Below are 12,526 nucleotides of genomic sequence, written 5' to 3'. Positions count from 1 at the left end.
ATTTGAGGGAGCCTGGTTACTCAGCAAGACGTGGAGCCTCCAAATGCTGTTTGACACCCCCACCGACCCTCAGCCCCAGCGTTCAGCGCACTGGGGCACGGAGCTGGGAATATTGCCTGGGAGCAGCCACGTGGCCGGAATGCAGGGAAAGTTCTCAAAAGCTCCTATTTCGCCATTCCTGCCAGCACCTCTGGAAACCTCAGCATCTGCCATGGAGCAGGGAAGGAGGATCGGGCAGAGGCGTCTTTGTGACGGGGAGCATGAGAGTCCTGAACAGCTGAGGTCAAATCTTTTCCTGCAAACCTAGGGAGGGCTGAGCCTGCTAACTCCACAGCATCATGTCCCAGAATGAAAACCTGGAGTTAAACTCTAGGGCACTTTTTGGGTGCTGGGCAGATCCCTCAGCAGTGGGATGGGGAATCATCCCAGTTGGAAGCAGCATGAATCCACTAATGGAAAATAGAGCCAATTAATTCCTTGGGCTGGAATTGCACTAGAAGAATCTGGCATCAGCACTGGGTTTGCAGCACACAATGTAGCGCCCTGGGTACCCAGTTGCAAACACAGCACATGGCCTTCAATGCTGGATACTCTGGCATGTGCGTCTGACCTAGGGACCCCTCCCAGGACCCCAGCACGCTCACTCACCAGCAGGAGGGACAGCGGGGTGGATGTGTCCTGGGTCACCAAGGGAGTCCTGCTCTTTCAGGTGACAGCTTCACCCACCAGCAAAAGGCTTCTCACAAAAGCAGATCTCACCAGTGGATCCTGGACTCACAGGCAGGAGCGGGAGAGAACAGTGAGGAAACAGCCTCAGGCAATAGCGAGTTGAGGCACAAGGCTACAGGGCAAGTCTCTACAAGGGAGCTGCTGTCCTAGGCTGGATTGCCCTCACACCCTAAGGCAAAGGACCTGGCTTGCTGAGTGGAACATCTCTGCATTCCCTAGGGGAACATCTTTGGAGATGGATGCAAGGAATTGTTACCAAATGTGCCTATTACTTTGGGGTATGCTCATTTATTAGGGTTACTCTTCGGGTGGGGGCGGGTTCTGTAATTCTGTTAATGTACTGCTTATGTCACTTGTGTGTTCATATGGAGCTCTACTCCTTCCTTTTGCAAGTCCCCTCCCAACGGAGCTATCCTTCAGGACCTAGGTTCCCCAGAGCTGGGTTCCTCCAGCCCTAGAACTAAATGAACACATGTGCACACTCTAACAGAGCAAGTCTGAGTGGACCGGGTCAATCAGCACACTCAAGCTGATACCCTTATATGTCCCTTTACTCAAAGAGCTAGGTTAAGCTGCACCTTCAAGCTGTCACCCTCATGTGCCCCTGGTCTCAATAGGCTGGGCTGAGCAGCACTTTCAGCTGCCCCCCCCCCCTTATGTGCCACAGGTTTAACACACCCCTATCCCTCTTTCACCTCACAATTGTACTGGCAGTAACCCACTTGATGAGCAAACCCCACGGTATTTTTGGGCACTACAGGGATCTGTAACTTAGGTAAAAGAAGCGTTGCTGCAGAGTAAATGGGGGAAGCTAAGAACACAAAAGAGTAAAATTCAGAGAGAGAGAGAGAGAGAAGCAACCAGCTGAACCATAAAAGTTATTTATTGAATAATACTGATAACTACACAAGGAGAGCCTAAACCAACATAACATACGTTATTAAAGGTTAATACCTGAGGTAGAAAGGACAACAGAGAGAGAGAAAGAGGGGGATCTCATCCACTTCAGGAGGCTTGAACTGGTTGGGGTTCCCAGGTGATGGTGGTAGCTCAGGGTCCTGAGGGCAGGAGACAGGCAGAGCCCTCAGCACGCTCAGTCAGGAGAAGATGGAGTCCCAGTAGAACTGATGCATAGTTTGGATCTAAGCATCAGAACCTTACTTGCGCATAGGTAGGAGTTTTTGTAGAGAAAATACAATGGTTCAAGAGAGAACACGAGATTTGTTTATGGGTAAACTGATGACTTAAGGGTTTTCTTTAGGCTAGACAATAGGAGCTGATCACTCTTTTGCTATGGATGGTGTTTTCTTCCAGGGAGCTCACAAGGCAACTAGGTATGCTTCAGTATTTTGGATATCAATCAAGGATTTATTACTGCAATTGGTCTGATAATTGCTGAGCTGGGTGTGTGCAGGTGTAGATTCATTAACATCTGGAGCAGAGATTCCCATGATGCAGTGCGTCCCTGCTTTTCTGGTCCCAGAGTTCAGTGCGGTTCTCTGTTTTCCATTCTGTATGCAAATTGAGATGTCTCCCTCTCCCATCTTTCATGCAGATGAGGCTAGGGGATTTGTCTCTTTTCTTCATGCTGTATGCTAATGGAGATGTCTTAATCTTGTCACCCTTGTCAGGAGGGGTCTAGGTACGTCTCGCAACGCCCTTCACTGCTCTCTGCAAGTTTTTTTTCTCTGATGGGTTTTGGTTTAAAGAGAGGCTGAGGTGGGGGTGGGGGGTGTCTTTTATGAGTCAGACAGGCTGGATACTGCACCCTGGTTCCCCAAGAAAATAGAGCTGACTTGTATCAGAATGGTCTGATTTCCAGACGTGCTGAGCACTTGCAGTTCCCAGAGCTGTCAATGGGCCCTGGGACTTCTCAGCTCCCCTGACAATCAGCTGGTAATTGTCTGATCTGGGACAGGAATCTGCTGCCCTCTGGAGTCTTCTGGGCTCTCCCTATGATGGGTCTGTTCTCCAAGGAGAACATTCAGTTAAAACAAACTAGCATCCCCTCTCCTTTTTGCTAGGACTCGCATATGGGCATTGTAACCAGCGTAGGACTGAACGTCGGCCTCAAACCTCCGATGGCAAGAAAACAACCTTGAGTTATCTCAAAAATCCCTCTTCAGCACCAGAGCCTGTCTGCTGGGCTAGGGGCCTGAATCACTCAGTGCCCCTTTTGTGCCCAGCTACACCACCAACCGCAGTGTGTGGGGAAACAAGCCCTAAATCTTTATCTTCTGATCCCTGAGTGCAGCACAAGCCTAGAGGTACCAAACAGGGTACAGTCATCTCTGGGACAATAGCATCAAGTGATGCTCAGTTGCATTCTAACAAGGCCAAGATGACGGTCCTTCCATTAGCTTACATGGGCCTGGAATCAGAGTAGAAGCTAATCAAGATGGGGAGGGGGGCACAGAGAGTGGTGCTGCTCCTGTGTCTCCTGTCCCTCGTTGGGCAAAGGGCCAGCCTTTTGAGCTGAATTTATGCAAAGACATGGCTCTGTGCTGCTGTGCACACCCTGGGTAAGTGCTGCATGGGCGGTCCGGGGAGGGCTCTGATTTACGTGTGGGCTCAGGCAAAAGGACTTCTGGATGGGAGACAGGATTTTGCAGCCTATGCTCTCTGGGATGAGATCCGTGGGGCCTGAGTGGACGACGTGCCCGTAGGTGAGGAGCAGGAGGCTTCTGAACTGCTCAATGGAAGCTGGCTCCTGAGAATTGCAAAGGAGAGAGTGAGAAGGGATGGCTTCCAGCTGCTCCTAACTCACGAATAGGGCCAGGGGAAGATTTTTCACCCAGCCGGGTTAGCAACCAAAGGCTACTCTGCTGAGCTGAATTGCCTGGACTCCAAGGCCCTTCCCAGGGTTGGGTGGTTGAGGTGACCCAGCAGCCAAAGGGGACACGCTAGCAGTTGCTTTAAATTCAGCCTAGCTCCAGAGATGTCACTGGGACTACAGTAGATTGCACCAGCTGAGAATCTGGCCCAGAGAGTTACTAGGAAGGTTTTTTGTGGGGGAATGTCAGACACGCCGGCCCTGGTGAGTCTGCCAGGAGGGTCTGTGAAATAGCCCAGTTCAGGGGAAGACCAAGGGTCTGTTTTGCTGAGAAATGTGTCAGCTGGAGCTGATGGCATGGCAGTGTCTTTTGGGCCCTCTCTGAGCCTTGTTTATGGGGCTGCGTGGAGCATGTCTGAGCTGCCCAGGAGATACCCTGGAGAGCTTATACAACAGGACCCACCTTTCCCCCAGGATTCACCCCATTGTGCAGTGATTTCAGCTCCACGGAGGAGTAAGGAAAGGGCTCCCTCCATGGGGCCTGAGCCACTCCTTGGAAATTCAGCTCCTCACCAAACAGGCTTCTGGGAAGCAGTAGATCCCTTTACCTGCAAAGGTTTGTGGAGAGATGGATGAAAGAGCAGAGATGCTAGGTGGGACTGTACCTGCAGAGAGCTACCGGCAGAAGGGTGGAGCTGCACCCTGCTGACAAACTCTTCCCAGTGCTCCAGAATGTCGAAAATCTCACCTAGGTGTTGCCTGGTACACAGCCCGAGCCCAAGCCCTCGGGCCGATCCCTGAGAGACAGAAAGACGGAGGTTGGGAATGCTGAGCAACAAGCCAAGGGGCCAGGATGGGCTCTCAAGGTCATTGGCAAGGGCATGTGTATAAGGAATGTCTATTCAATCCACTGGACCGTGTCCAAGGCAGAACATACACACGTAGCATCAGGGGTTTGACAAGGAACGAGTGATCTCTTGTCAGTGGAGGAGCAAAGGCCTCACCTCTTTCCTCTTCTTCTCGGAAATTGACCATCTCCACCATAAGCCATAGCTGGGGCTTGACGCTCTCTGCTGGAGATGTCATCAGCCTGGTGCCCCAGCACTTGTAGAGAAAGCTCTGCGAAAGAGACACCATCATGCTGGCTGCTGGCATGCACAGAGCCCATGGGATATAGTTGTCTACTTCACTGGCCCCAAGTTGCCCCTGGGGAGCGACCACTGTTCTGAACTAGGCACTGAGCCCTAATTCCTTCCAGGACACTGACCTTGTCACTGGGCCGCTTATCAATGTGGGCCAGCTGGCGCCTGATACTAGTGATGAACCAACCCAGCCACGTGTGGTCCGAGATTAAGAAGAGAAGGTCTTCCAGGAACTGCCAGGGAAAGAAGAGCCAGTTAGAACTAAGACAGGCCAAGAAACTGGTCCTCTCAATAACTCCAGCCAGGAACCCACGACAGCTGGGAGGAGAGGGGAAGAGGGAGCATGAACTGTCACCCCCACGTCTCTCCAAATGCTTGTGAATCCTTGTGAGCTGCCCTTGGTGCTTCTTCAATTGTACCTGCTGGGCTCAGCCGCTTCCTCTGTCCCACAATATAGTGCTGCTGGGAGGCCTCTTAATCCTGCCTCAGTGTGTGGGGGCTGGACAAGCTGACCTCTTGAGCTCCTTTCCAGCCCTCCATTTCTCTGACCCTTAGCTGCAGCAGCTGCTGCTCCCACTCCCTCTGGCAAAATCCAGTCTCGTGATCTGGAAGAGATGGGAAGATCAGTTTCCTTTGTGTTTAGACCCATGTACTGGGGAGCAGCCTGCAACATGGCTCTGGTTTGGCGGGAGGCGGGAAGGAGCTGCTGACTCATGGGCCCCGAGGGGACCCATGTCTCTGTGCAAATCACTGATGGAGAACAATGCTCCTCAGACCCAGACACCTTGATGTGAAATACCCAGGAGTTCTGCTTGCCAAGATCCTTTCCCAGGGTGTGAGGTGTCGGATGAAGGTTAGATACAGTCCTGGAAAGGATCCTTCCTTTGGCTGGGCTAGATGACCCAAGGGATATGATTCTGATGTGATCCTCTCTGATTCCAAGGTCACAGCATCATATTATCCTGGATTCAGAGGGAGGCCCTGGCCTCTCCCTCTCTGAGCCCAGCACCACCGTGTCCCCTCCCTTTGCTCCTGCAAGGGGAGACACCCCCTCCTCACCTTCCATGTAGAGGAGCATGTCATTCCCGTAGTTATCCCAGAATTGGCTTGACCTGGCCTGGAACGTGCTTATCAGCTGGAAGAGGAGGAACATGGATGCCCTTCTGACCTGCACCGTCATATACGAAGATGCACCAAGCACCTGGCGGACAAAGATGCAGAGGTGGCTGTACCCCTCCCTTGCAAGGCAGTGTGAGAAGGGCGCTCCCTACAGGTGCAGGGCGAGAGCTCAGTGTTGGAGGGAAGGAGACAGCAGGGAGGTGGAGCTGACAACCAGGACAGGATTGAGATGGATATTTCAGTTGATCAGGGACACTCTATGGACCAGCTATTGGCTCCTTCCATCCTCTCACTCCTGGGCTGGCTCTAGCTCAGACGAAAATAGACAAAAGATTTATCCAGAGGCCATGAGGCAGTTGCTGGGTCAGATCCTTGGCCTAGGCTAGAGCAGCACAAGGGGAGCTTGAAGCAGCCTGAAAGAGGCAGCTGGGCCATAAAGGGAATCCTCAGATGCCCCTTGGTAAGCGAGGATGCTGGAGGCCAGGGCGCAGGAGGGGGCCTGCACAACAGTCCCTAAGGGCTCATTCCATCTGGCTTACATTGGAGTCATCCGAGGGCTGCGCTAACTTGTGCTGGGGAACCTGGTCCAACCCCAGAATCAGGGGAGCCAGGAAGGTGGCTGGCTCAGAGAGCTCGCTGGTTCCGTTAAATGCTGAGAGGCGCTGGGGCGATGTGCAATGAACGTGAGGAATGTGACGAGCCGGCTCCTCTGGGGGCTGCGGGGAGAAGAGCCATGCGTTGCAGGCCAGCTCCAGGAGCAGCCCCTTCCCACTGAGGATAAGGAAACCTTCTGGCTGCGGGTTACCCACCAGCCACTGAGCCAGCAGTTCCTGGGGTAGAGTGGCCCTGGAGCTTGACCGACACCCTGTGAACAGAAAGGGGGCACATCCCATCAGGCTCTGAAGGGACGTTTTGCATTCGTCTCTGAGCTCTACCTGCACTCTTGGCAGCTGGCTGTGTCCTTGTAGTGAGCCGGAACCAGAGCCAGGAGCTGATCCCCACCCCCACCTAGGGGCAGACACCTCTCGCTACAGAAGGACTAAGAGCAGGTGGTTAAAAGACTGGGACTCACCTCTGTTCCCTTTGCCACACCTGCTGGCCAAGGGTAGCCTGCCTTCCTCCAGAATCATCCTCACTACTCCGACTAAGGTCTTCAGGAGGAGAGGCAGGGCTGGCCCATGGGTTGCTGGTTTAAGGTGAAGCAGCAGCCAAGGCCATAAAACCTGCAGAGCAGAGAAAAGCCAGCTCAGTATGGAAATATTCTCTTCCTGCACCAGCTTTCTGTTTCCTACACTAGACAGGACACCTGGCCTCGCCAATGCCAGCCAGACCTCTATACCCAGCCTCAACCATGCAGCAATCCCCACCCCTTCCCCCTTCACACCTGTCAGTGTCTGCCTCCAGCACCAAATCTAGTGACAGATGACTGACCCCCTGCCTTTTGTTGAGTATAGTATCATCATTGGCAGCACTGTAATTCCTAACTCCAGGCCCACTTGCAAAGGCTGTGTTCTCACGGTGTGAATGCAATACACCAGCTTGATAAATAAAAAGGAGACTAGGAAAACCAATACTATCAAGTGAAACCATAACAGGCACTCGGAGGTTTGAGCTCTGACCTTCACATTCCCCACACAGACCTGCGCCACTTGAACCACAGACACAATTGCTGTCTGCTGCGTGGACAAGAGGAGGACTTAACACACACTAGGCCAGAGGGTTACACATCTTTTTGCTAGACAGTATAGAATAGTGGAGATCAGGAACCCCTGGGGGTCTATCCCCACCTGTAGTAACTAAAGCACGTATATTTGGCATGCTCAGTCTGAAAGACAGTGTAGCTCAGTGCACAATACTTGGGCCTGCCTTATTAGAAATGTGGCTTCTAGTCTCAGCTCTGCCTGAAGTGACCTTGTGCAATGTAGCTGTTAATTTGTTCAGTGTGGGGAGGGGGCTGGCTAATACTTAACTGCTTAGACTTGCGTTCTGAGGCCTGCATCAGTCATCGGGTCTGTGCAGTGTGTGGAAACATAAGCAGTAGTCAGCAGAGATGAGATTTGGATGTAGTGTCTGCCAGCTCAGTGGACTCTCTCTTAGGCACCAGGGTAGTGTGGGTGAGAGGCAGGAAATCCTGGGCTAGGGTTGGCTTTTGCAAAACAAGAATGTGATGGACTGTATAGACCCCACCCTGTAACAGCCAGGAAAAAGTTAACAGAGCAACCAATGAAGAGGGACTGAGCTATGGAAGCTGCAGAACCAGCATGACTGACCACAGGGGATGCTAGAGCGGAAGAGCCCCTGGGACACCAACCCTAGCACACAGGGGCACTGAGCCGATGAGTGTTCCCTGTTACAAAGAACCAGGTCTGGCTCGGATCCGGGGATCATTTTACCCAACCCAATGATGTTCTGGAGCGGGGAGGCTCAGATAAATAAGTTTGGTTGGGGCCTGTCTCATCGAAAAACTCAGACCCAGAGAAGCCTGCGTCCAAAGGAGAGGGGCAGGGTCACTTACATTGGCCATTCTGGGGGAATCACCCAGGGACAGCAGGGTGCTGGAGCAGAGCTGGCAGACCTCGAGCTCCATGGTGCGCCTCCCGTCTGCTTCCTCCTGATGGTGAGAAATAAGGGAGACACCGGGGAAATTTAGATTCAGTGGAGACCTCCATGGCACGGTAACTATAGTGGGCATGGCGGGGGGTGAAAATGGGGCTTGAAGGGAAAGGGTGCAACCCTGGCTCTGACTGTGCCATAACCAGCCCAGGGCCTGTGTGGAGTCAGCTCTAGGCTCTACCCCTCTGCCTGGTGAAGACCAGATACATCATGGAAGAGTGAGGCTTAGTCTCCTGTAGGGTGGACGATCACCGTGGGGAGAGAGAAGGAGGAAGCCGGGGTCCTGCCCTCCCCATGCGAGGGACAGAGCCCAGATGGCTGCTGGGGGAGTGATCAGAGAGAATGGGCTGGGAGGAAAAAACACGGTCTTCTATTTGTCATCATCTTCCATCAATAGATGGAGGGTGCCATTCTTAGTTCCATCTGCTTCCCAAGCCCTATTTGCTGCACATCGCCTGCCCCTCCCACATCTGCAGCTGCCCCTCCTTCCCTATCCCTTGACCCCATATTCTACCTGTTCACGGACTCCCATCGCTAAGGTCTCTGTGGATTCTTACCGTGCTGTTGAGGATCAGGGGGCACTGACGCACCAAGAAATCAATTAAGGGTCTTGATGCAGATTTCTCCAAGAGCCCATGCGCCCCCATTGTCCGTATAAAATAAGTAAGGGCTTCTCTGACCTGCCAGACCCATACAGAAACAGAAATGATTTGCACACATTGTGGAGGCACCTTGTCCCCTCCAGTCTAGGCTGGGATCCTTTCTCAGTGGGGTATTTGGTGAAATGCTGCTAGGCTGCCCAGCAATGGGAGTGCAGCCGGAGCCTTGTTGGGATTCTTTCTTCCACCTTCTGCCCTACGCTATGGATCACTGATGAGTCGTGTGTTTCGATGCACAGGGTCCCAGCAGGCTCTGCACTGGCAGGCAAATATTCACTAGCTTTGGCCGCTTTAGCCATGGTTCCAGACTCACCCGTAGGCTTGTGCTCTGCAGGATTGGCCCCAGGGCTATGAACAGCTTCTCTGTATGGTTTGTCATTTCAGAAACTGTAAGAGACACAGACACATGGCTCAGCAGGGCTGGTGTTAAACCAGGGTGTGCAGGGACCTGAGATCTCAGGAACCTTAGAGCAACCTCAATGTCCCTACATGACCCTAGTGGCAGATTACCCCCATGGGTAACCAGCTAGATCTGAACACGCTTGAAGTTCCAGCAGTGATTGTTCTCTCTCATTGCTGCAGCATCGGCTGAGGGGGTTGCAGGACTTGGATTATCTGTCGCAGACAGGTACAAATGACCCCAATGAGGCCCAGTGCTAAGCGCTGCTAATTGCACAAGAGGCCATAACACATCAAAAGGCGAGGCATCGTTGTGGAGTCACTTACTGTTGGATTGGACTATCCAGAATGAAGAGACTGGCACAGGTCTCCTCTTCCTCGTCCTTGTTCAGCCTCCTGAACAGGAACACAAGCAGCTCCACCAGGAACAAGCGAGCTGCAGGAAGAGGAGTGAATCGTAATGGGGTGATTCATAAAGGGGAAGGGAATATAGTTCTATGCCTGGGCTCTGGAATTCTGCAGGCTGTGATCTCCTTCTCTGGGAAAGGTGAATGCGTTTCTAACCCAGATGGACCAGAGAGTCCAGGGCCTCTCTCCGCTCCTCCAGGTGCTCTCTAGGGAGATGACACACCTAAGGGAAGAAAGCAACACCAGCAAAGGCAAACTAGATCAAGCGTGTCTCAGGCCAAGCCCTCAGATGGCAGAGTGAAGGGGTGAGGGTGGAGGAGCAGATTTTAATTCCCATTTAAAGAACAGGCCAGCCAGCTGGATCAGTCTATGAGTGACACCGAGGCTTCAGGGGCCATGGCTCATGTAGAAGCAGAGCATCTCAGGTCAGGAACCGAAGATGTGGAGCGTTGGAACAAGGTGCGGGATGCTGATGTTCCCGGTCAAAGGGGTTGGGGTGGGTGGGAGGAAAAGAAACCAACAGAGAGTTCTCCAGGAGCCATCACCCAATGGGAACAGGATGCGGCAAGGACAGCTCTTCCCACAGCCTACCCATGTTAAGCCAGTAGGCCCTGGCATTTTGCCGGAGTGATTCCAGCATCTCTTACCATGGAATGGTGAGCTGGGAAGAGGGTGCCAATGTCCTTCCTCAGGGCAGCCTCATCCATGTCCCTCACACGAGCAAGGTTGTGTGAAGAGAAGAGACTCAGGACATGGGGATGATGTGTCAGCCAGACAAGCCCCAATGAGTAGAGTCTCCATCAATGGCTGGGTTACCACGACCCAGACTTGGAAGGAATAAAGTTATGGCCCTGGTGGAGAGCAGCTTCCAGCTGGTGCTGGACTCTCCCTTCTCTGGGAGGGGCATTTGACCCCTTTGTTTGCACTAGCCTAGTATCACTTATGGTTGGTTCAACAGGATAGTTGTACCTGACGCCAGCTGGGGTGGTGTGTGCTGAGAGGATGGCAGGGATGGTCGGGCCTGGTTTGAAAGAGCAAGGCCTGCCCTGATTACTTATCACTACTGATGTTATGGCAGCGCCCAGAGGCTCCAGTCAGGATCAGGCCCTATTGCACTGTGTGCAGCACAATGCAGACAGACAACTTTTGTCCTGAAGGGCTGACAGTCTAGAGACCCACAGAGACAGGTCAGGGATGGGAACACAGCATCCAAGGGCTCCTCCCTGCCCCCGCACTGGGATGAGGAAACAACGTGGCAGCTTGGAAGGGAGAGCTTAAGATCCCTTCATGCTGCCTTACCAGGGGCCAAGGATCTGGCCCATTGTCTCTGCCTGCTCACCTCCTACAACGGTTACTTCCAGAGTGTATCAGGGATGTATACTCCTGCTTTCTGGCCTTGGGCCAGCCACTTCCCCTCCCGGAGTCTTGCTCTCCGCAGGTGTAGGCTGGGCTAAAAGTTAACCCTGCCCTGGGCCCAGGGCGAGGTGAGTGTGTGGGACACTCTGGGGAGAGAGGAAGCTCAGGACAATGGTTATTATTTCTCTCCCTGGTTCCCGAATGCAGCCCGTTTGGAAAGAGGGTCAGAGCCTCAGAGGGTCAGTGAGTCACGGGAAAGGCAGTAGGGGACAGGAGTCCTGCCTGGGTTGGTGATGGAGGGAACCTTGTACCATCTGTGCCATGGGCACTTCCCCAGTGTGCTGTGCATTTCCCGCTCTCTCCTCACTCACTCTTGGCCTTTCCTCATCCTCACTAATTGGGGTTAGCTGTCCCCGGGCTGACGAATAGGCCTTTTGCTTGATGCCTAAAATGAACAGAAGGAAACTAAGTTTGCTCTTAAGCAAAGTAAGCAAAATTTGTGAGCTGGAGAACCCCAAGGAGCCAGAGACATTGTGAGGCTCGGACAGAGGTGGATGCACAGAGCTGCAGCACTGAAATGTGGGATCCCCCTTCCTTGGGGATAAAACCTTTGTGGTACCTCTCCTCTTCCTTGGGATTCAGCAAGATGGCTCTGTCACCTAGAGCATTGGTTCCATGAGGTAATTGAGTTTATGAGGTGTGTTCTGGCTGGAGAAACTCTGACCAAGAAGTGACCTATTCTGGCCCACCTCACTGCACAGCCACCAAACCAGCAGTGCCTGAGGCAGCATCTGATCATGACTCACAAAGCCTTTTGTAATGTACATCTGAAAACTACGAGCATCTCAGTCATGAAAAATGCATTGGTGTCTGCTTCCAGGAATGGAATGTGTGTGGCTCAGTAGCACGCACAGTTCCAGCCCCAGCCAGGCACCTCATTAATGGGAAGGAGGGGGCCGACCCACTGAAGGGAGCTGGCAAAGGGCAGATATAGGCTATAGGTAGCACCCTACCAAATCTACGGTCCATTCTGGTCAATTTCATGGCCACAGGATTTGAAAATCAATTTCAGGTTTTCAGATGTTTACATCTGAAATTTCACAATGTTGTAGTGGGGGTTCTACCCCAAAAGGGAGTTGTAGAGGAGACACAAAAGTGTTGTAGGGGGGTTGTGGGATTGCCACCCTCGCTTCTGTGCTGCCTTCCGAGCAGTGGGGGTATGTACACCACCCCTCCAATAGCTAGATTTCATGGTGGAGGTCTGATTTCATGGTCCATGACTTTTCATGGCTGTGAATTTGGCCTACCAATGGGATGGTTTAGGTTAC

At 52.7% G+C, this 12,526-nt stretch overlaps 1 protein-coding gene across 1 annotated transcript in view; it reads right to left on the bottom strand.

Moving 5' to 3' along the window:
• The window catches only part of LOC122456130 (maestro heat-like repeat-containing protein family member 1), a 33,965-nt gene extending 21,738 nt beyond the window's left edge, over positions 1-12,227 (bottom strand). The window contains 17 exon segments of the mRNA XM_043493969.1: positions 649-768; positions 3,293-3,439; positions 4,168-4,299; positions 4,502-4,621; positions 4,770-4,877; positions 5,194-5,249; positions 5,704-5,845; positions 6,573-6,628; positions 6,836-6,986; positions 8,279-8,374; positions 8,934-9,056; positions 9,349-9,455; positions 9,775-9,870; positions 9,999-10,065; positions 10,490-10,575; positions 11,566-11,643; positions 12,212-12,227. Coding sequence (XP_043349904.1) covers positions 649-768; positions 3,293-3,439; positions 4,168-4,299; positions 4,502-4,621; positions 4,770-4,877; positions 5,194-5,249; positions 5,704-5,845; positions 6,573-6,628; positions 6,836-6,986; positions 8,279-8,374; positions 8,934-9,056; positions 9,349-9,455; positions 9,775-9,870; positions 9,999-10,065; positions 10,490-10,575; positions 11,566-11,643; positions 12,212-12,227 — 1,701 coding nt within the window.
• Between the last annotated feature and the right edge of the window lie 299 nt (positions 12,228-12,526).

Source organism: Dermochelys coriacea, chromosome 10, assembly GCF_009764565.3.
Source record: "Dermochelys coriacea isolate rDerCor1 chromosome 10, rDerCor1.pri.v4, whole genome shotgun sequence".
In the NCBI taxonomy this organism is placed as follows: Eukaryota; Metazoa; Chordata; order Testudines; family Dermochelyidae; genus Dermochelys; species Dermochelys coriacea.
This window is presented reverse-complemented; position numbering and strand designations above follow the sequence as displayed.